The sequence below is a fragment of the Geotrypetes seraphini genome, chromosome 4 (genome assembly GCF_902459505.1).
Source record: "Geotrypetes seraphini chromosome 4, aGeoSer1.1, whole genome shotgun sequence".
NCBI lineage: Eukaryota > Metazoa > Chordata > Amphibia > Gymnophiona > Dermophiidae > Geotrypetes > Geotrypetes seraphini.
In genome coordinates, this window is record NC_047087.1 from 122,194,322 (window position 1) to 122,218,858 (window position 24,537).

The following is a 24,537-nucleotide window of genomic DNA, read 5'->3' on the forward strand; positions in this document are numbered from 1 at the left end:
GATTACTGTAGTATGACACAATTACAGTGGACACCTGATTGCTACTCAGTCAAAAAGCCGTTTCCTAACTAGCCTGTGCAATACCTCCATATTGTCTGAAAGAAAGATCAAACAGATAATTGATTAGATGTATCTAACTTGGTTTTTGTTGATAGAAATGTTTCCCACTTAAAATTCAGACTTTAAATAAGGGGGCTTAGGCTTAAAGACTGAATAAAATATTCTGTAAGACAATAGAAATTTTGCATGTACAGTAAATTTTAGCATTTTCACAAATTAGATTTGCTCAGAAAATTTACACAAATTCTGACACTATCCAAAGAAAAGAAATTACACACACATTTTGTATTTACTAAATTTTGTGGGCGTAGCCGTAATAAATATGTCAACTATATTAAGCATAAACGTGTTGCTATATAAGTATTCCTGGGATCACCATTTAGACATACACAACTGAGACATGTAAATTATAAAAAACAAAGTGGAGAAAAACAGACCTCAGTAACTTGGCTTCTGGACTCACAAGGTGTCCCATCCCATCTTTATGTTTTGTTGTGTCATGAATAGATGAGAAATTGCTAATTCTTCACCTGAGGTAGCTCAATTAGTGAAAACAGGAGTACCCCTGTCAGAAGAAATATCAGGATAAGTGTTCCAGTCTGCAAGATGAGTATTGTAAAGGTCTTTCATGAATCTAGAAATCAGAGGATGTACTCCTAAGGGTGTATTGTCCAGTGATGTGTGAAAAACACTTATAGCACTGAGATGAACTCTCACTGAATTAGTTTTTAGTCCTGAATCAGAGAGGTGTAGGAGATCATCCAGTATAAGACTGAATAGGACAGGTCACCGGATCCAGAGATTTGCCACTACACCACAAGGACTGTGTGGACGGCTTCCTAGATGCTTCAATGATAGCTGACACTATTGCAGACAATGAAAGAGTATCTTCTGGTTGGGAAAGAGATACCACACTGTGAGAGCTAAAGAAAATAGATTGGGATGCATTAGAGAGCCCTGGTTCTGGGAAAGATTTACAGAGTGAGTGGTTCTCGTTTGCTCATTTGTAGGAGGAAAGGGAAGCTAGGTTGATGTGGCCACTGAGGTGAGTATTATGGTTGCTAGTTCTTGGTGAAGTTTTAACATTGTTATCATGATTAAATGGACTGGAGGAAATGCGTAGACAAACTTGCCTTGCTTGTTAAGCAGAAAGGCATCCATTTCCAGGCGACTGGGAGTGTGGAGCCTAGAGCAGAAAAGAGGAAGCTTGTGATTGTAGGGGGAAACAAATAGGTCTACTTCCAGGGTTCACCAAGCTATAAACAACTGTCACAAGATGAAGGTGTTGAGCGACTGTTCGTGTGGTTGCAGAACTCTGCTCAACCTGTCGGCCAATACATTCTGATAAACTGCTTCACGAAAATGTTGTGAGCACTGGCCCAGGACTAGATTTGTATGGCCTCTTGGTGGAGGTGGTGTGATTCTGTTCCACCTTGCTTGTTCATTTAGTACATGTCTACTTGGTTGTCTGTCTGAAACAGTACTATTTGATTGAGGGGATGAACCTGGAACATGAATAGGGCATTGCAAGTTGCTCATAGTTCCAGAAGGTTGATATGAAGACATGTCTCCATAGAACTCCAAGATGCCTGGGTGTGGAGACTGTCTAAATGATCTCCCTATCCTAGCATGGAAGCATTAGTCGTCAAAATCTTTTGATGAGGTGATTCTTGAAACTGGAGACCTCTGAAGAAATTGGTTGGAGATATCCACTACAGAAGAGAGCCTCTAAGCTGTGAGGTCATTGATGAGCTCTGGGATAGAAGACCAGTTGCTTGAGATCCCTGGGAGAATCATACCCACTGAGAATGTCTGAGGTGAATGGCAAATGGGACCACTTATATTATAGAAATCATGTGACCTAGAAGTTGTAACAGGTGACGTCTCAGGTGACAATGAGAAGAGACTTCCTGGCAGAGCAGAAGTAGTGTAGTGAGTCTCTGCTGAGGGAGGAAAGCATGTGTCTGGTATGTCTCCAGAAGAGTTCTAGTAAACTCCAAAGTCTGAGTGAACTCTAGGTGGGAGGTAGGATAATTGACTGCTTATCACAGGAATTTGAGAAATTGAATTGTTGCATTCAAAGCCTACTGTGGTGTGGAGGCTTTGATGATGCAGTCATCCAGGTAAGGAAAAATGTGGAATCTGTATGAACAAAGTATTACTGCCACCACCACTAATCACTTGGTGAAAACTCTCAATGCTGATGCCATCCCAAAGGGGAGTACTTTGTACTAGAAATGGTATGTTTCCAGATGAAAGCAAAGGTATTTTCTGTGAGCAGGAAGAATAGAAATATGTGTGCCATTGTATCGAGCGATGGTGCGTCCACATCTGGAATACTGCGCTCAATATTGGTTGCCGTACCTCATGAAGGACATGGCAGTACTTGAGAGAGTCCAAAGGAGAGCAACGAAACTGGTAAGAGGGCTGGAACACTGCCCATACACCGAGAGGTTGGATAGGCTGGGGCTCTTCTCTCTGGAAAAAAGGAGGCTCAGGGGAGATATGATAGAGACCTTCAAGATCATGAGGGGCATAGAGAGGGTGGATAGGGACAGATTCTTCAGACTGAAGGGGACAACAGGTACGAGGGGGCATTCGGAGAAACTGAAGGGAGATAGGTTCAAAACAAATGCAAGGAAGTTTTTTTTCACCCAAAGGGTCGTGGACACTTGGAATGCGCTACCGGAGGAAGTGATCAGGCAGAGTACGGTACAAGGATTCAAACAGGGATTGGACGGATTCCTGAGGGATAAAGGGATCATGGGATACTGAGAGAGGTGCTGGGATGTAACACAGGTATAGAAAGCTAACCAGGTAATAAAAAATAGTATAGAAACCCAACCAGGTCTTGCATATGCAAGACCGGAGGGTTAGGACTTCGATGCGAAGATAGGACTTCAATGGGAAATCAAAGTGGCAAGGGGGCCCCTTCTGGTGATTAAGACAGGTCGTGACCTGTTTGGGCCGCCACGGGAGCGGACTGCTGGGCAGGATGGACCTATGGTCTGACCCGGCGGAGGCACTGCTTATGTTCTTATGTGTGTATCTTGGAAAATTGGCATCTAGTTCTGAGGTTCTGTGCTAAGCTTGTCTACGCAGCGATGGTTTCTAGAAAGTCATGTCTGAGATGCCGATAAGTCGAGAGATGTCTAGAGGATATGTAGTTGTCATAACTGGATATCTTCTGTAATTCAGGATTTTGCCCATAAGCATGGAGCCCTAGAACACCTTGCAACTAGAGAATGACATGAGGAAAAAATTTGTCCCTGGGAGCTCTGTCCCATCCCCGTCCCCGTGAGCTCAGTCCCCATCCCCGTCTTGTTCCCGTGAGCTCAGTCCCCATCTGGTCCCCATCTCCACCCCGTCCTCACAAACCATCTGATCCCATCCGCATAAGCCTTGAATAGTTATATATGAACTTATTTTATTAAAGTATAAAAAGAAACAATATTCTGTACAATTGTCATTTTATAAATCAAAGTTCTGACTGCCGAACTAGAGGAAGAGGTCTTCAGTTGGCAGGGCTTTGTTTATAAATGTTTATCAACACAACTAATATACTACTTTATCCTAAAGCAAAAAAAGAAAAGAAATAGAACTTTATTTTCTACCTTTGTTGTCTGGTTTCTGCTTGCCTCATCTTCTCATCATTCTATTCCTTCCATCCACTGTCTGTCTTCCCTCTGCCTCTTCCGTATGGAATCTGCTTTATTTCTATGCTTCTGCCAGAAACTGTGCCTCTCCCTTTCATCTCTCCCTTCCCCCCATTGGTCTAGCACCCATTTTCTTCTCTCCGCTCCCCTCATAGTCTGGCATCTCTGTCGTCTTCCCTTCCATCTTTTCTCCCTCCCCCAGGTGGTTTTTAGCATCTCTCTCTTCCTTTCCGCTCCTCAAATCTTGTATCTGTTTCCCCAATGCAGCAGGTGCCTTTTTTTCTTTATCCCCTCCTTCCATCCAGTATGTGCTCCCCTCTCTCTCTCCTTCCCACTTCCCTTCAGCATCTGTTTCCTTCTCTCCCCCTCCCCACTTTCCTTCAGCGTCTTTTCCCTTCTCTCTCCTACCCACTTCCATGCAGCATCTACTTATCCCTCCTCTCCCCCCTCTCTCCACTTCCTTCCAGTGTGTTCCCCTCACTCTCCTATCCACTTCCATGCAGCGTTTGTTCCTCTCTCCCCTCCCCCTCTCTCTCCACTTCCCTTCAATGCCTTTTGCTTGGTCTAGCAGCCCCCTCCCTCCCAATCACCGTGGTCCAGGCATCTCCCCTCACCTTCATTGGCAATTTTAATTTTTCTATCTCTGGGTGACCCAAGCCTTTTCTCAAGTCATGTGCGGCTGCGCTGAAACTTCTGCTCTGATGCAACTTCCTGTTTTCGATTGTGTCAGAGAAGAAGTTTAAGGCAGCCGTGTGTGATTTGTTAAAAGGCTCGTGCCTCTCGGAGCCAAAAATGAAAATCACCAGCGAAGGTGAGGGGAAAGGAGGGAGGGAGATGCCTGGACCATGGCGATCGGGAGGAAGGAGATAGGGAGCTGCTGGACCGCATGATCGCGAGGGGTGATAAGTGAGGCAACACGCGCAAAATACTTAACTCCGTGGACAAGGCCATTCACCGCTCCACGGAGCGGTGAATGACCTTGTCCCCATACCCACGGCAACCAGTTTTTTTCCTCCCAGTTTTGGCGGGTTACCCATGGCTTGCCTCGTCATTCTCTACTTGCAACTAAACTGCCCTCTCTGCCAGGTGGAGCACTAGCATAGGCTGTAGAGCTGTGTGCTTTCTGTAAGAAGGATTCCACTTGTGACAGCTGTGGTTTGTTGAACCCAGCGGTAGACTGAAGTTTGTAAAGGGAATCCAACCTCTTTGGAGCCACTGGTATATGAAGGTGGGGATTCCAAGTTTTTGAGCAAGACATCTTTCTTAAAGTTGTGTAGAGCAATCTTCAGGCAGTGGGTGGACAATTTCTTGTTATCGAGTGCCTCTCTATATTCTGCAGTAGGTTCTGTTTAAGATTTCATCGTAATAGGAAAATCCTGCCCCATTTGCCTAATAAGCTTGGTAAAAGATAGACTGGCAGGGGGTAGAGTCTGAATAGGTAACGAAGGTGAATCTTAACTACTGCTAGCACAAAATGAATTGTTGTAATGAGACCTGTTAGAAATAGGAAGAGACAAGTTAGAATCATAACCCTCATCATATTGCCCCATGTACCTGGAATGGTGGCAGTAGCAATGAGGGGAGTGTGTGGCAGGACCTCTGGTCACATTATGATGTCTAGAAGAGCTGCGACCTTGGGGGGAATGTCAACATGGATGCCATGAAGGATGTCAAGAGGAGCTTCAAGAGTCAAATGCTATGCTCTGCCCCCCCCCCATGACAATGCGGCCATAGACTAAGATGATAGGTGTGTATTATCGAAGCCTTCATTAAGCATATTTTGTAATACATGTACAGGAATCAGAGAGCAGCGGTCTGTGACATCTTGCTTACCTTGCTCGAGACTAGGAGTACATTGACAGTATTTAGCACTGCATGTGACTGCAGTAGCCCAGCTAACCCGTTCCAAAGCAGCATTTTTAGATGATCTTGGGAACCTGTACGGTATATATGGCGCCAGTTGCTGAAGTTGAGCACCTGTTTAGTTGATGGCACAGAATGTGCTTGCTGCTGTAGAGATGGTGATTGTGCGGTAGGCAGCGCAAATTGCGCTCATTGATGCACAGATACTGGAACTTGGTGCCTGTGCGATAGTCTGCATAGAGTGTGCATATGCAGAGGCATCCGGCATTGCTTCTTTGATGGAGGAGATGCTTGCATTGAAGGGGGAATAGTGCTTGTGCTTCTTAGCCTTCTTATGCGGTTCCCCTGGTGGCAGCAGCACCAAAGTAGCTGAGGTAGAGCTGGACATTGGAGTTGATGACCCTGGAGGAGGGCTGTAAAGAGGAGCGTTAGAGTTGGCCATCCTCGATGCAGCTTCAAAAACTGACCTGAAAGTATAAAAATTATTGGGAGAATAACAACCCCGAGAGAAAAACCACTGGTGCGAGGTTCCTCAGCGAGAAAAAGGAAGCTAGTAGGCCAAAGTCTGAAAGTACTTCTTTCAGTAATACTGGCAAATAAAAAATAGAAAGTAAATTTAATATGGGAAGGCACAAAAAATAAGCAACCAATATACATAGAAAATAAACACTTCTCCACTCCACGGAAACAAAGAACTGATGGTCCCGCAAGCTGGCAGTGGACGGAAGGGCACCCGCGCATGCAAGGTACGGACAGTCTTTGAGTTCTTAAAGTGACAGTTCACTTTAGATGTTATGTGCCAGGTTCCATGAATGTCACCCACATGTGAGAATATGCTGCCTGCTTGTCCTGGGATAACACCTGCTACAGGTGAGTTACTATGCTTTCTCAGCACTTTGATATGCTTTACTAGATTAACAAATGTCTTCTTCAGTGATAATGTTTAACATGAATTTTTGAGACTTTATAGGATTCCTTTGGGTTTCTTGGCAAAACCATGCATTAACTGCCAGCTGATTAGTTATTAAACAGAATTACTGTATCTTTCCCTTGTAGGTTCATTATGAAAGGTCAGATGAAGCAGATCAGTTTGAAGTGTGCTTTCTTCCCCTGATGACAAAGGGGAAGCTTGAATAACTTTACTTAATTTTAGCTTTGTTGCTCTCAGTTTCCTGTACTCGTAACAGAGATTATACTGTTTTTAGAAAGATCAACGAAGTAGGCAATGCAATAACAAGAAAAGAACAAGAGAATGATTTCTTGCCTACTTAACCTCTGGTTCTGGTGGCATCAGCTGAACCAGTAATTGAATATGTGAAAATATTCCCTGGACTAGCAGAAAGTGACCAACCCTTGTTTTTCTTGTAGCTCACAATGGAAGTGGATGGCAAAATTGAGAGTATTATGAAGCGCACATCCCTGGTAGCTAATACTTCCAACATGCCTGTGGCTGCTAGAGAAGCTTCCATCTATACTGGTAAGTGCTAATGAAATGATACAGGAGCATCTTTACAGGTCACCTATTTCTTACATATTATGCTAATATGATTGGCATTTTCATTGGTGCACTCTGTATATTGTTTTATTTTGTTTAGCTTTCTGGTGAAGCATGGAGGGCATTTTCTAGACTAAATTATCCTGAGGTAGTGCTCTGTATTTTCAGAGGCAAACTTTCCATGCCATTGAAACCATTAGTGGTTAGCCAGGCAATGACCCCGTACCTGGGGCCTGAATACATTAATGACATGCTGGAACCGTACTGCTTCCTAACAGAAGACTTGAATGCTATCAGAATGCCACAGGTAGGAAGTTTAGTCATATTTGGGCATTTCTATAACTTAGCGCAAGATCTGGGCGCCACAAAGAGCAATGCTTAGTACCAATTCTATAATGACTTCAGGGTGCACCATATTGGTACACTGAAATATAGGTACACCCAATTAATGACAGGTCAATGGCTAACAAAAGTTGGTGCGCCCAAGTGCACCATGCAGCACACACAAGTGATATAAGTTGTGCATATCATTTGGTGACATGCCTATGGCCTCCCATGAGTATGCTTCCTCACAGGTATATGCTAAGCGACTTTGGCATGTATGTTATAGAATATCATTTAGTACTTTTGCACATAACTGCCAATTATTGGTGCCTCTTGTGTACATAAATGCTATTAATTTATATTATAGGTGCTGCACTTGGCACCTAATGTTAACCCCCTTGTTTTATAAACTTGTGCACCCAACTTGACGCTGAACATCCAAAGTTATGCACCCAAGTTGTAGAATGTCAGTTATGCATGTAATTTAATTGAACAGTTAGTCTAATTGGCTTTAACAACCAATTATTGGCAGTACTTGACAGTTGGCAATAATTAGCAGTTACATAGGTAACTGATGTTAATATTCTATATGACGTGCGCATAATTTCTATAGTGTGCAACTACAAAGGGGGTGTGGACCTGGGATGGGCATATGTAGATTGGGGGCATGCATGGCACCTAAGCACATGTCTTTTAGAATACTTGCAGTTACGTATCTAATTGCCATTTAGATATCATTAGTGTTTATGCCTGAAGTTAGATGCATAACTGCGGATTTAGTCTAGTATTCTATAATTCTAATTGTGCACATAGAATTTTGCATTGGGTGCATATCATCCTGGTGTCCAACTTTAGGCAGGCTATAGCAAATTAACCCCTCTTTGCCTAGTTATATAATTGCCTGTAAGCAGCTGTCAGAATTCTCTGCTATGAAGTGTGATATATAGCATGTTTGTAGACAATAGTTAGAAAATAGAGTTGAAAAAAAATAAAGAAAACAAAGCAGATGAGTAAAATGTTTTTAATGTATAATTCACCATGTTTCAGCTTGTGCCTTCGTCAGGGACATATGATGTTACCTTAACAGGGAAACTCAAATTTAATTGTAAAAATTTCAAATATCCAGCAATGAGATTTAGTTTGTTTCTTTCTACATGGGAATGCCCATTTGCTCAATAGAGATTTTGAACTGCAGAAAATAGTTGACTAGGGGGCTCATTTTCAAAAAAGAAAAATATCCACATAGGGCTCTTTTTACTAAGGTGCACTAGCGTTTTTAGCGCACGCAGGAAATTACCACGTGCTATGCTTCTAGAACTAACACCAGCTCAATGCTGGCGTTAAGGTCTATCGCACATGGCAATGTAGCGCGCGCTATTCCACGCGTTAAAGCCTTAACGTGGCTTAGTAAAAGGCGCCCATAATGTCATAAAAGGCAAAATGATGTTTATATGGCAGAAAACGTCCAAAGTGTATAATCAGACATATGAAAAATGGTGTCCAAGGTTATTAGTCACAGAAAAAATAATGTTCCCAGAGGGGGTGTTCCATGGGCAATTCCATAGGTGTGACATTTATGGCTTTACGAGATGAATGTTTGCCTCCACTCATAGTAAAACGATTTGGTTGATGAGAAGAAAAATACCTGGAGTTAGACTTGCTTTAAAAGCGTCCAGGGAAAGGACAAACCTGTCTTTAGATCCATTAGCGATTTGATTGAGCTGGAGAGCAAGAAGTGGGTGTTTATGAGAATTATATTATGTTAATCAGGTTTTCTATTCTGCCTTTACCTATTCTGTTCAAGGTTGGATTATATTATAAGTGGTTTGGGTCAGTTACCCTGGAAGTTACAGTTGGGAGTTTGACAGACATTCAATAGAGTTGCTACCGTGTTTCCCCGATGATAAGGCAGGGCCATCAAATAAGACAGCCCCCCCTTTTTAGAAAAAATTGTAAAATAAGGCACCCCCGATACCCCCCGGCACCCCCCGCAAATAAGCCACCCACCGATACCTGCGCTTACCCGAATCGGGTGGTACGGTGGGTGACTCCGTGTGGTCCCTCCGTCTACCGCGGGGGTCGGCAACCCGCGGCTCTTTTCCACCTTTGCCGTGGCTCCAGTAGTGTGTCACGCAGGCATGCAACTTACAAGTCCGGCGTTGCGGCGGGAAATAGCCATGCTGAGCAGTGAGCTCAGCACGTACACAGATGAAAGCCTTGCTTGCTGATTGGTCCGGTGGCTGTGCCGCCGGACCAATCAGCAAGCAAGGCTTTCATCTGTGTAGTGCTGAGCTCACTGCTCAGCATGGCTATTTCCCGCCGCGACGCTGGACTTGTAAGGTGCACGCCTGAAAAAGAAATCATCCTGGCCGGGGTCGGTGTCATGCTCCGGAGATCTACAGCCTTCCTATCTCCCTCTCCCTTCTACCTGCTTCCGGCCACATCCCCTGCTCCGCGGCTCTCTTCGGCAACTCAGCAGCAGCGATCGACACAAGCTTCTGACGTCGGGGCCTACCCTCTGCGAGTCCCGCTTGTTTCAACTTCCTTTTTCCACAAAGGCGGGACTCGTAGAGGGAAGGCCTCGATGTCGGCAGCTTGTCTTGATCACTGCTGCTGACGAGTTGCTGAAGAGAGCCGCGGAGCAGGGGGGTGTTGCCAGGTGCAGGTAGAAGGGAGAGGGCCAGATGCAGGACTCGTGGGTGAGGGAGGAGAAGAGAGAGAGAAAGAGAGAGGGGAGGGAAACAAAAGGAAATATTTCATACTGGGCTGGGCCGGAGTGGAGGGAGGGTGGAAAGATTCTAGCTACAGGGTGCAGTAACAAAGGAAAAGGGGGGGAAAGCTGAAAATGGAGATAGTGACACAAAGAAGAGAAAGGGTAAGCAGGACCTACTGAATAAGGATAGAGATACAGAGGGGACATGAAAGGGTTAATAAGGCATCCCCCCGAAAATAAGCCCTAGAGCATATTTTGGCCTTCCAAAAAAAATAAGACAGTGTCTTACCATCGGGGAAACACGGTAGTACAGGTAAATCAGTACAGTTACTAATACAATTAGATAATAGTTACAAATATAGTTACAAGTTCAAGCAGGTCATCATTGGCTCATCGTTATATCCCAAGAGTTGCATTAGACAGTTTAGAAATGGGCTTTTACAATTACCATTTCAGTTACTTCAGGGTTGGCTCTCTATCTTGGTACAGAAATTCTTTTAAAAGATTTCTGAACCTGAGATAGTGGTCACAAGATCATAGTGTAAGTGGTAGTTGGTTCCAGCATTTTTCTAATTGATGGATAAGGTAATTAGCTTGGTAGAATTTTTATTATTGTATGCTGGGAATTTTACATGGAAAAGATTTCTGAAGGAATATCTGTTTGAGGCGCCCTAGAGTACTGGATGAGTGCTGTTACTGTTGTGTCTGTGCCCCAGTTTGAATCTTTGTACCCTCACCTATCCTGCCATTCCCCTCTGACTCCACACCCATACCTACGAGAACCCCAGCCACTCCCTTCCCCCCCCGGAGATATTTATTATTATTATGAAACTTTTTTTATTGGTAAATAGAATAACAACTCACAACCACAGAACACAGAGAAGGATTGTAACATTTCCAATAACAGTCAAAGGAGGGCCACCTCCCCCCCAAAGAGGACTGGACTCTGATGTCCTCTCAGGGAACGAAGAGACCCCCGGAGATATTTAAATGCCTCTCATATCCCCTCTCTCCTGCCTGTCTTCCAGAGTATATATATTGAGGCCTCTAAGTCTGTCCCTTTACGCTTTATTACAAATCACTAACCAATTTGTAGCAGCCCTCTGAACCAACTCATCCTTTTAATATCTTTTTGAAGATGCAGTCTCCAGAATTGCACACAGTATTCCAAATAGGGCCTCATCAGAGACTTGTATACTATAACATCCTTTTTTCTACTGGCCATTCCTCTCTACCTGCGTTCGTTCTGGTTCAGCAGGAACATATTCAACCTTGTCTTGAATCCCTGGAGGGTGTTTTCCCCTATAACAGATTCCAGAAGAGCATTCCAGTTCTCTACCACTCTCTGGGTGAAGAAGAACTTCCTTACGTTTGTACGGAATCTATCCCCTTTTAACTTTAGAGAGTGCCCTCTCGTTCTCTCTATCTTGGAGAGGCTGAACAACCTGTCTTTATCTACTAAGTCTATTCCCTTCATTACCTTGAATGTTTCGATCATATCCCCTCTTTTCAAAGGAGAATAGGCCCAGCTTCTCTAATCTCTCACTGTACGGCAACTCCTCCAACCCCTTAACCATTTTAGTTGCTCTTTTCTGAACCCTTTTCTTTCCCTTCCATGTGTACTCTCTCTTCCTTTCCCTTCCCTCCTTCTCCCACCACTCTGTGCACACCATTACTCTCCTTCCCTCCTCTGTTACCATTTCCCATGTTTTTTTCATCCCTATTTCCAGAATCTAGCCCTCTCAGGCATCACCCTATCTATCTACCCTGTCTATTCCTCTTTCTCCCTGCAAATCTTCCTTTGATCCTACCCTCTTTTTCTCTCCCTATTCCCTCCTTTCATAGTTGGGTCTCTCTCTCGCTCTCTCTTTCCTCCCTTCTTGGTTGGGTCTCCTTTCCTCTTTCTCTCCTCCTTCCATCCATGGTAGGGTCTCCCTCTCTCTTCTTTTTCCCTCCCTGGTAGGTCTCTTTCTCTCTCCTTCCTCCCTGATTGGGTCTCCTTCTCTTTCTCCTCCTTCCCTCCATGGTGGGGTCTCCCTCTCTTTCTCCTCCCTCCCTCCATGGTGGGGTCTCCCTCTCTCTTTCTCTCACCTTCTTCCCTCCCTGATTGGGTCTCCTTCTCTTTCTCCTCCCTCCCTCCATCGTTGGGTCTCCCTCTCTATCTCTCCTCCCTCCATGGCAGGGTCTCTCTCTCTATGTCCTCCCTCCCTCCATGGCGGGGTCTCTCTCTCTCTATCCTCCCTCCCTCTATGGCGGGGTCTCCCTCGTTCTCTTTCCTCCCTGGTGAGATCTTCCTCTCTTTTTCACTCCCTCTCTCCATAGTTGGGTCTTTCTCTTTCTTTCCCTCTTCCCTCCCTCCATGATTGGTTCTATCTCCCTTCATCCCTCCCGCCCTTGTCGTGTATGTCTCCTCTGTCTCTTCCCCCCTCCCCGGGGTTGGGATGGGTTAGTTGCTCTCCTTCCCTCACTCTAACATTTTATAGCCTACCAGCAGTGCTAGCGATTAAAGCAGAGCACCACCAGCAAGATGTTCAGCTCCACAGCCTCTTGCAGTCTCTTCAGTACCTGCTCACACTGTAACATCTAATGTAACTTCCTGTTCCGGTGTAGCAGGGACTGAAGAGATTGAGAGAGACTGGAGATGGCAAGCTTGCCGGCAGTGCTTTCCTTTAATCACTAGCACTGCTGGCAGGCTATAAAAGGTTAGTGGGAGGGAAGGTCTATAGTGGACCACGATAGGTGGCAGCAATGGCAGTAGCAACAAGGCAGCTCTTCAGGGATGGGCAGCGGTGGCAACAGCAGCTCTCTGGGGATGGGTGGCAGTGGCAACAGCAGTGGCAGTTAGGGAGCTCTTCAGGGGTGGGCAGTGGCGGCAGCAATGGCAGGTCTCCAGCGGTGGGCATTAGTATCATACAGTACTTTACCCTCTCCCCCTTACTTTTAAAAGAAATGAGATTTGATATAGTTTATTCCTTTCTCAGCAGTAGCTCAAGGTAAGTTACATTCAGGTACATGAGCTATTTTCCCATCCATGGAGCATTTACAGAAATTCTACAGCAAAACTAGGGCTGAAAAATTGCTGTAGCATGCTCAAAGTTATGAGCATGCAAATTAATGCTGTGTTAAAATCGTGTCAATAATCTGCTGCTCAGTGAGAAATGTCTACTTTCCTGTCAGTGTCTGAGTAGTGATTGGCTCAGGCACTGGCAGGAAAGATGATATACTAAAAAAAAATTAAAAAAAATCACACAAGCATGCCATGCATACATCAGCTGTTAACCCTTAACCCAATATCTCTTCCCATTTGCTCCCTTCCTCCCCTCAAATGTATCCCTGGTGTTTTGTAGCAGCTACCCCAGCCCCACTTACCTGACCTTCCTTCTCCCAGATCTAAAACAATGCTCTGGTGGTCCAGTGCACTCCTTTAACTCCCTCTTCCCAGTCACAAAATATCCTGGTGGACCAGTACCCCCCCCCCAAGCCAGTCACGGCTCCCCTCTACCGAGGTAATTTGTAACCTGAAGTGGTCTAGTGGAAATTGAACTCCCCTAGACCCCCATACCTCGTAGGAGGCAGTAGTGATACCCACTTGCTCCTGCTTCTCTGGGTGCCATCTTCAAGATGGCAGCACTACACCTTGCATGGTGCAGCCATATAAGGGAGAAATTAATCCCCTCTCATGTACACAAAAATGATTAATCTCTCCCCAGTGAGAACTCCATATTAGAGAATGACACGGGGAAAAAATCTGTCCCCGTCACCGGCCCACCATCCTCTGCACCGCCCCGTCACCGCCGATCCCTTCACCGCCCCGTCACCGTCACCGCCATCCCTTTCACCGCCCCGTCACCGCCACTGCCATCCCATTCACCGCCCCATCACCGTCCCCGCTGCATCCATATAAGCCTTAGTACTGTAATATTTAGCTTATTCCTTTCTTATAAATCAAAGTTCCTGCTGCTGAACTAGAGAAAGAGATGTTCAGCTGGCAGGGCTTTGTTTATAAATTTTTATCAACACAACTAATATACTATTTTATTCTAAAGCAAAAAATAAATAAATAAATATAATTTTTTTTCTACCTTTGTTGTCTGGTTTCTGCTTTCCACATCTTCTCATTGAATTCCTTCCATCCACTGTGTGTCTTCTCTCTGCATCTTCCATTTGCTGTTACTGTGCCTCTCCCTTAACCCCCCCCCCCCCCAATTGGTCTAGCACCCATCTTCTTCCCTCCGCTCCCGCATAGTCTGGCATCTGTCTTCTTCCCACTCTGTCTTCCACATTTCCCTTGGGGGTCTGTTCCTCTCCACCCTCCTTCAATGTCTGTTCTATTCCTTTCCACCACCACCCTTCCCTCCCTCCTTTACCATCTGTTCCTTTCTACTACCCTTCAGCTCCTCTCGCGTGGCCTATCTACCTTCCTTCCTCTTATTTTCATGGCACGTTACAATGTAATTTGTGCAAGCCACTGGAGCCTGCAAGCTCGGTCCCTGTCCCATCCCCACAAACCATCTCGCTTCTGTGCTCCTATTTTCTCCATTTCTAATATCTCCCCTATGTATCTGTCATTGCCCCCCCCTGTGTCCATATACCATCCCCATGGCATGTCCCCTTTATGTCTCTGTCCCTATGCCCCATGCACATAATTTCCCCTCTTTCTGTTACCTTCTGTGTCCAGATTTCCCCTATCTTCCTCTTCCATACCATTGTGTCTCTTCTTTTCAACCCCATCTAGCTTTTTTCCCTCTTTCTTCCCCCCCCCCCCCCTGCTTCTAGCATCTGGCTCACCTGCCAGTCCTTCCCTTTCTTTCCTGCTGTGGGTTTTTCTTTCCGACTTCATCCCCTTGGCCCAGAATCCTTTTTCCTTTCACTCCCTCCTTCCAATTTGAGCCGGGAACACTAGCGATCGCACGGTCCCCGCGGCCACTACCTGCCTGCCCAGTCGATCCTGGTGTTTGGCCGGCTCTCTCCCTTCTCCTCACCTTGGTTTGTGGGTTTTCTTTTTCGGCAACCTGCGCGCTTTCCCAGGGAGCCGCGCACGCGCGGCTGCTCAGTGTTCGATCTTCTGCTCTGCTGCAACTTCCTGTTTCCGGTTGCGTCAGAGCAGAAGATCGAGGCTGAGCAGCGGCGGGTGTGCGCGGCTCTCTGGTAGCGTGCGGGTCGCCGAGGAGGAGGATCTGCGGACTGGGGTGAGGAGAGGGGAGAGAGCTGGCTGGACACTGGAATCGATTGGGCGGGCGGGTGTGAGCTGCGGGGACCGCGCGATCCTTCATGCCTCACTGCAGGGGACAAGACCATTCACCGCCCCGCGGGCGGTGAATGGCCTTGTCCCCGTCGCCGCAGCGACTGCTAGTTTTCTTCCCCGTTTTCGGCGGGTGACCCGCGGCTAAAATGCGGTGGCCGCGGGTAAACCGCCACCGTGTCATTCTCTACTCCATATCATATCTCAGGGGTATATAGCAAGAATACTTCATTCCCCCAAGCAATCAAACTGTAGTCCTTTTCCATACCTTCATAATAAGTTTCCAATAAGGATTGCCAGCTCTGACCCTTCATTCTATCCCTTGGGATTCCAGGAAGTCTTAAGCAGCTTCAGATTCCTCAGCATAAAACCATACAGATTTTGGGGTAGACTACTAGGTTTGATCATGTTACACCTTTGTATCTACATTATCATTGGTTGCCTATATATTACAGGACAAAAATATTAGAATAAAATTTTTTTTGAAAGGCACATATATGATCGACAGGGCACTAAACATATAAGTGCATTTTTTGAAACATTTGCCTGCATTTTCTGTGCTGAACATATAATCAGTTATGAGAGTAAGAGACATAGAACTGAAGATCAGGTAGACTTTTTTTTAAATTGCTGTAGCCATATGAACAAATTGTGTGTGATTGTAGAGGTTCTGAATAGAAACCCTAGGTTGATCCTCATTTGAGTATTCCCAACTTCATTCTGTTTCAAGGGCACATATTGCCTCTCATAAATGACTCTGAATTTCTTTGCAACTGGGAATTCTTAGAACCTGACTTTCTGTCTTTTGCTTTTTAAAAAAAATTTATTTATCATTTCAATTAATTTCATACATCATTGTACAAGAAATGCTGAAAATACCAATTTCAATTAGTCCATTACCAATTGAATACAAACAAAAAGAAAAGGAAACTTTTTTCTAACATAGTCCACCTATGAAGGGAGAAAAAGTTTTAAGAAACAACCTTTGAGGAATCAAGGTTTTACTAACTAAATATCAAAAAGTAGACGAGCAATGTACATTATTCCTAATTATTTAAAGCCACACTTTATAATGGTTCACTCTGGGCTGTGGTAGATACACCTTTACCTTCCAAAAAGAAACCCAATTGGGCTGGTTCAAAGAAAATATACTTATTTCCTTGATAGGAAACAAAACAGTTACAGGGGAACCTTAATTGAAAAACCGTCCCCAAGGAAATCACTTTGTCTTTTGCTTTTAATGCAGGAATTACCTTGTCAGAGTACTTCCGTGACATGGGCTATCATGTCAGTATGATGGCTGACTCTACCTCCAGATGGGCCGAGGCTCTGCGAGAAATATCAGGCCGTCTGGCTGAAATGCCTGCCGGTGAGTCTTGGGTTGTGTATTATGGACAATAAATATTTTCTGTAGGATCAAAGGTAGAAAGGACTGTATTGTTCAAATAGGTTTTTATTATCAGATTGTCAGAAATATCTCATGTGAGCAAATATTCAACAGAAAAATTTTAAAGTATTTAAAGATATGATTTTACAACTTCACTGTTTTGGGTTGTAATCTGCCTTGTTTAACGGCGGAATATAAATAATAAACTAATTTAGGAGGCAATTTTCAAATAATCTTTATGAAGGAGGGGATTCTATAAGTGGGCACCAGCTGTTGATGTGGAATTTGCACTCAGCATCTGGACACCAGATTCTATTACAGAATGCTAGTGTATGACATTTAGGCATGCCCACTTACATCATATCAATAGAAGGTGTAAATGAACATGCCTAAATGTGGCACTTCAGTGTATAACTGCCTTCCAGACTCCTCAGCTAGAAGAAATAACAACCCAATTTCTAAAGGCAATTAGTGAAGAGAGTAAAGATTTTAAGGTTGATGTTGTAATACATGTGGAAACAAATGACCTGGCCATGGATAGCAAACCTATAGTACAGAGAGCTTTCTAGAAGCTGGTGGAAGTGTTGAAGTCCTTGGTCAGGACTGTTGCTTAATGGTGGAATAGGACTATCTCTGGCTCTGACCCACACAAGTGGTGTGTTCAGTGCCTCAGTCCTGAGTATCGGGACGTTGACTGTGCCCTCTATTCTCACATGCAAAAGTGGTAAGCCTGTAAGCTTCAGTTCAAAAAGTTTTTAAGTAGTGTATCTGCAACCTCAAGCATGGCTGGGGATTCAGAGTCCAATACCCAACTTATAGCCACCTTGGCATTGACATCTGCACCACCTGCGTCGACATTGCATTAGGCGCATCATACATCAGGATCGACACAACGCAGAGGTTCTACTTCCTCTTCGTCGGTTCTTTGTGCATTGGGGGATCTCCCACATAAGAAGCATAAGCATATCTCCACTGCTAGGCATATCACTGTGTCCTCCCAGGCATCTTCTTCCTCGACGCAGGCCAAGCGTTGATGTGTGGATGACAGATCACCTTCCATCTAATCGATGTCTCCGCACAGGTGTGCCTCGACATCAAGGTCTCCCACACCTTGACAACTGGTATAGCAGACTGCTTCAACGCTTCTACCTCTATTGATTCCAATATTAATGCTACCTCTCCTTTTGTTCTAATCGTCTATGTCTATGTCACGAGCGGAGTTCCGCAGGGGTCGGTGCTGGGACCGCTCTTGTTCAATATCTACATAAATGACCTAGAGGCGGGAACTAAGTGTGAAGTCATTAAATTTGCAGATGACACCAAACTATACAGCAGGGCTCAAACCAAGGAAGACTGCGAGGATCTCCAAAAGGATCTAACGCAGCTGGAAAAGTGGGCCGAAAAATGGCAGATGAGCTTCAACGTGGGGAAATGCAAGGTCATGCACGTGGGGAAAAAGAACCCGATGTTCACATACAAAATGGGGGGAACACCACTAGGGGTTAGTAACCTGGAGAGAGACCTGGGAGTGATGGTAGACGCAACACTGAAGGCATCGGCGCAATGCGCCACAGCCTCTAGGAAAGCAAACAGAATGCTGGGTATCATTAAGAAGGGTATTACAACCAGGACGAAGGAAGTTATCATGCCGCTGTATCGTGCAATGGTACGGCCGCATCTGGAGTACTGTGTCCAGTACTGGTCGCCGTACCTCAAGAAAGACATGGCGGTACTTGAGGGAGTACAAAGAAGAGCAACCAAACTGATAAGGGGAATGGAAAATCTCCCATATACCGACAGATTGAAGCAGTTGGGACTTTTCTCCCTGGAGAAGCGAAGACTTAGAGGAGACATGATAGAAACCTTCAAGATCCTGAAGGGCATAGAAAAAGTAGACAGGGACAGATTTTTCAAATTAAGGGGCACCACAAGCACAAGGGGGCATTGGGGGAAATTGAAAGGGGACAGGTTTAGAACAAACGCTAGGAAGTACTTTTTCACTCAGAGGGTGGTGGATACATGGAACGCGCTCCCAGAGGCTGTTGTAGACAAGAAAACACTAAATGGTTTCAAAGAAGGTTTGGATAGATTCCTAGAAGAAAAAGGGATTGGGGGGTATAGATAGGTATAGACCATTGCTCAGTCAATGGGCCTGATGGGCCGCCGCGGGAGCGGACCGCTGAGCAGGATGGACCTATGGTCTGCCTCAGCGGAGGCAACTTCTTATGTTCTTATGTTCTTATGTTGCCTGGGATCTCAATGTATATGCACTTATAAAGTCTCCCTTTGAACCACTCTAGACTTGCACACTCAAACATATTACCTGGAAGATGGGTTTTTTCATAGCGCTAACATCTGCATGCCGGGTCACTTGTATCAGATCCACTCTATATAAGATTCTGTCTTGACAGAGTAGGCTTGCAGACACATACCAAGTTCCTTCCTAAGGTCTTCTCTGAATTTAATCTCAATAAATCCAAACTCAAAGTACCATATTTTTTACCACACATACTTTAACCTGCTTTTCAGCAAAAACACAAAGAAGATATATAATGCTCAAACAAAAATAAAATCTCAGTTTAACACATTTGAAGAAGACAGGAAAGCAGAAAAAAGAGAAACTGGGACAAACTTGATGGAAAAATAAATCTCCAGTCAACAAAGGTAAAATAAAAAGAATGTATTGACTGAAATATGTTAGCTTTGGGAAGTATATATAGCAAATGTCTTTGTATTATGTTCAAAAGAAAAGGAAATGCATTTCTGGTTTTATTTTTCCAGTGCTGAAGTACTTGCTAACCTTTGCTGTGGCTGGTGGGGAAACCCAAGCACTGCCAGCTGAGAACCTCCTCCAAAGGCAACCAGAACTTCCCTCCACCAAGCGTAGCAGTCACTGGCAGCATCTCTGAGCCACTGAGTTATCAGCATCTGTGACTCAGAGATGCTACTGGTGCCTGCCAATCTTGGCAAAAGGGACCCCTGACCATCTTTGTTCTGCCACTTATTTCTGTCAAATGGGATGATCAGTAACACTCAGAAAAGCACACATACAATATAAAGCATAAACAATAACACTTTATTATATATATATAAGAATTAAATAACTTCACCGTAATTCCAGGCATCGACCTCCTTCACAATTGGGAACCCCTGCAGCAATTGATAGGTGGGAAGAAAAACGGGAGACTCCCTTTTAGGCGTCTTGGATTCTGTATCCCTGGAGACGTCTTGGATTCTGTATCCCTGGAGACGTCTTGGATTCAGATGTCAGGGTCAGAATTCAGGTCTTATATAGGATGCAAACTGCAGAGTTCATAAACAGCTGGTCCTTGTTTTGACAACACCCAGGTCAGGATGTCAGAAGGAGGTGTTGCAGCTGGTTTCACTCTCCCTTTGATGTTGTTTTGTCAACATTCAGGTCCCATCTGGCGTTACTGTCCTTTTGAGGTTATGAATGAGGTGTTTACAGAGACTGGTTTTCCCATCTGGCTTTACTGATGTTATTTGAGAGACAAAAGGAAGTCAGGATGCCAGAGAAGCAGACTTTGCGGATTTCAGTTACCCCCCTGGCCAGTCCTTTTGATGTAATCAAGAAGGTGTTATAGAGACCGGTTTTCCATCTGTCCTTTTGATGCTGTTTGGGCAACTCCCAGGTTACAAAGGTTGTGGAAACCTTTGAAGTGCAACTCCCAGGTCACAAAGGTTGTGGAAACCTTTGAAGTTGTCTTGGCAACACCCAGATCAGATAAGCAGACTTAAGGATACATGTCAGTAATATGCTGAGTTCATTTACCCCCGGGCCCTAGGTATAACAATCTTCATAAGTAGTCCTCAGCTGAGGGTCCTCATCAGCTGGAATATTTGTATTATATATTTACATTAGAGGCTCTGGCAGAGACCGGTTTACAAAGTATATATTCTTCGCAATGAATGTTTCCAAATTAATAAAGTGCGGGGACGGGTGAGGACAGGTTGGATTTCTGTCCCCATGCAATTCTCTAAAATAGACACAATGTACAGAATTCAAACATGTCCAGGATTTGACAACTTAACTTCAACACCATTCATTAATTGTGGAATCTGCCCTCAAGTGTTCACACAGCTCATGATCTTACGCTTCTGCTCCTCTAGGCAGAGATGGCAGAAAGTTAGACTGTTTTGGCAAATTCATTTCACAATGATCCATGCTTCTTAACAGAATGATACCCATTTACTTCAACTCTTTATTTAAACAATTGTCAGAATTTGAAAATTTTTTACCTCCAGACAAGATTTAAACAAGTTCAACAGCTATCTAAGAACTTGTTTACCACTAGAAAGTACATAACTAGAGCAACTTTTAATGCCTTTGATGTTTCATCCCGAACTCCTTCAGTGGCAATTTCAATGTGCCATTTAGCCTGGCTAAGAGTCTCTGAACTGGAAATTTCAGTTCAAAAACGCCGTTCCAATGTGCCTTCTAAAAGAGATGACCTAATTGGAGAAAAAAAATCGAAGAAGCTGCAGATAAAATAATTTAAAAAAAATACATGGATACTATGACAACTTTATCTAAACCACAAACCTCTCAATCTTCTTCATCATCTAGAAGATACTCTGCCTCTTCCAGATGTTCCTGTTATTATAACACCAAGAGACTATGCCTTCTTCATCTTCTAAGCCTGCTTCTCAATGACCTCGTGCAAGACAGCAAAGGCTACAGAAATCAGAACAATCTCAATCCAAACAGCAGTCGTCCTTTTGACTCTTTTTTTCTAGAGAGCATTGCCAGCATTTCCCTGATTCTTCCTTGCAAGCTGCCCATCGGAGGCAGATTGATTCATTTTCACCACCGTTGGACTTGTACAACATCAGATCAGTGAGTACTTAAAGTTGTCACCCATGGGTATTCTCTGTGCTTGCTCAGAAAACCTCCAAACCACCCATAAAGAGTCTCTTTTCAGCTCCCTCCAGAAGATCCTCCTTCACCAAGAACTCTCTCGGCCCTTCTCCAGCTCAGTGCAATAGAACCTGTTTCTCTGCTGGAGAGAGGCCAGAGGTTCTACTTGAGATATTTCCTAATACCCAAAAGGATCGGAGGCCTTTGACCTCCAGAACCTAAACAAATGCCTGCTGAAGGAGTTTTGCATGATCTCTCTAGGAACACTTCTGTCTCTATTATAAGAACATAAGAATAATCTTATTGGGTCAGACCAATGGTCCATCAAAGCCCAGTAGCCCATTCTCACGGTGGCCAATCCAGGTCACTAGTACCTGGCCAAAACCCAAGGTGTAGCAATATTCCATGCTACCAATACAGAGCAAGCAGTGGCTTCCCCCATGTCTTTCTCAATAACAGACTATGGGGTTTTCCTCCAGGAACTTGTCCAAACCTTTCTTAAAACCAGCTATGCTATCTGCTCTTATCACATCCTCTGGCAACGCATCCCAGACCTTAACTATTCACTGAGTGAAAATGTTTTTCCTCCTATTGGTTTTAAAAGTATTTCCATGTAACTTCATCGAATGTCCCCTAGTCTTTGTAATTTTTGATGGAGCGAAAAATCGATCCACTTGTACCCGTTCTACTCCACTCAGGATTTTGTAGACTTCAATCATATCTCCCCTCAGCTGTCTCTTTTCCAAGCTGAAGAGCCCTAACCATTTTAGTCTTTCATCATATGAGAGGAGTTCCATCCCCTTTACCATCTTGGTCGCTCTTCTTTGAATCTTTACTAGCGCCACTATATCTTTCATGAGATAAGGAGACCAGAATTGAATGCAATACTCCAAATGAGGTCACACCATGGAGCAATACAGGGGCATTATGACATTCTTAGTCTTGTTAACCATCCCTTTTTTAATAATTCTCAGTATCCTGTTTGCTTTTTGGGCAGCCGCTGCACATTGGGCGGAAGGTTTCATCATATTGTCTACAATGATACCTAGATCCTTTTCTTGGGCGCTAACCCCCAAGGTGGACCCTAGCATCCGGTAACTGTGATTCAGGTTATTCTTCCCAATGTGTATTACTTTGGATAAAGGAGATTGTTTTTGATCTCTAGATCTCAGAGGCCTACACTCACATATCCATCTTACCTTCTCACATTGGATCTCGACACTTCCAGTACAAAATCTTGCCCTTTGGACTAGCTTCAACTCCTCATGTCTTCACAAAATTTATAGTGGTAATGACGGCAGACTTTCCCACAAGGGATTTCACATGTTTCCCTACTTGGATGACTGGTTGATCGAGGCTTCATCATTGCAAACAGCTCAGCATGTCATGAACTCCACAGTTTGTCTACTGGAGCTACTACAGTGTGCCATCAACTACCAGAAGTCACATTTATATCCATCTCAGATGCTAGAATTCATAGGAGCTCTTTTAGACACTACTTCATGGTCAAGCTTTTCACTGCAGCAGAGTCATCAATCTAATTCAGCTGTGTCAAACAGTCTCCACCCTTCCATACATAACTTGAAGACAAACTAACACCACAAGACTACCGTATTTTCACATAGATAACGCGCACCCGTGTAAAACGCGCACACGGGTATAGCGCGCGGAAAACACAAATTTATGTACAGAAATTTTTATATACCGTGCACGCTCGTATACCGCGCATGCTGCCCGACTCTCCCGTGGCCGCCCCGACTCTCCTCTGGCCACCCCGACTCTCCTTTCGCCCGCCCCGACTCTACTCTCCCCCTTGAAGTCCTGTCCCCACCCTGAAAGCCTGATGCCCCCCCCACGTCCGATTCACCCCCCCTGCAGGACCGCTCGTACCCCCACCCCGAAGGACCGCTCGCACTCACCCACACCCCCACCCTGAAGGACCGCTCGCACCCCTACAGCCTCCCGACCCCCCCATCATGTAGAAGCTCCTACCGGTGTCCTGCTGCTTCCTCTTGGCGGTCCCGCCCTTTCTCTGACGTCAAGCCCTCTTGCCCCGCCGATTCCCCGACACGATCGGGGCAAAAGGGAGCCCAAGCCCTCTTGCCCCGCCGACTCCCCAACTCCCCGACAATATCGGGCCAGGAGGGAGCCCAAGCCCTCCTGGCTCTGGCGACCCCCCCTGCTAGTTTTTTGGGCCAGGAGAGAGCCCAAGTCCTCCTGGCCCTGGTGACCCCCCCGCTAGTTGTTCGGGCCAGGAGGGAGCCCAAACCCTCCTGGCCACGGCGACCCCCTACCCCCACTCCGCACTACATTACGGGCAAGAGGGATCCCAGGGGCCCCTCCTGCCCTCGACGCAAACCCCCCTCCCCCCAACGACCGCCCCCAAAGAACCTTTGACCGCCCCCCCAGCCAACCCGCGACCCCCCCTGGCTGACCCCCACGACACCCCCACCCCCCTTCCCCGTACCTTTGTGTATTTGGCCGGACAGACGGGAGCCAAACCCGCCTGTCTGGCAGGCAGCCAACGACGGAATGAGGCCGGATTGGCCCATCCGTCCCAAAGCTCCTCCTACTGGTGGGGCCTAAGGCGCCTGGGCAAATCAGAATAGGCCCGGGAGCCTTAGATCCCTCCTGGGGGCGGGGCCTGAGGCACATGGGCCCAACCCGACCATGTGTCCAAGGCCCCGCCCCCAGGAGGGACTTAAGGCTCCCGGGCCTATTCTGATTGGCCCAGGCGCCTTAGGCCCCACCAGTAGGCGGAGCTTTGGGACGGATGGGCCAATCCGGCCTCATTCCGTCGTTGGCTGCCTGCCGGGCAGGCGGGTTTGGCTCCCGTCTGTCCGGCCAACTACACAAAGGTACGGGGAAGGGGGGTGGGGGGGTCGTGGGGGGCGGCCAGGGGGGGGTCGCGGGTCGGC

General features: G+C 45.5%; 1 protein-coding gene across 4 annotated transcripts in view; it reads left to right on the forward strand.

Annotated features, from left to right (window-relative positions):
* Positions 1-24,537, forward strand: part of ATP6V1A (ATPase H+ transporting V1 subunit A) — a 176,318-nt gene that overhangs the window by 75,893 nt on the left and 75,888 nt on the right. For all 4 annotated transcript variants that reach the window (XM_033941981.1, XM_033941978.1, XM_033941979.1 and 1 more), the window contains 2 exons: positions 6,948-7,056; positions 16,600-16,722. In XM_033941981.1, coding sequence (XP_033797872.1) covers positions 6,948-7,056; positions 16,600-16,722 — 232 coding nt within the window. The remainder of the gene's footprint in view (positions 1-6,947; positions 7,057-16,599; positions 16,723-24,537) is intronic.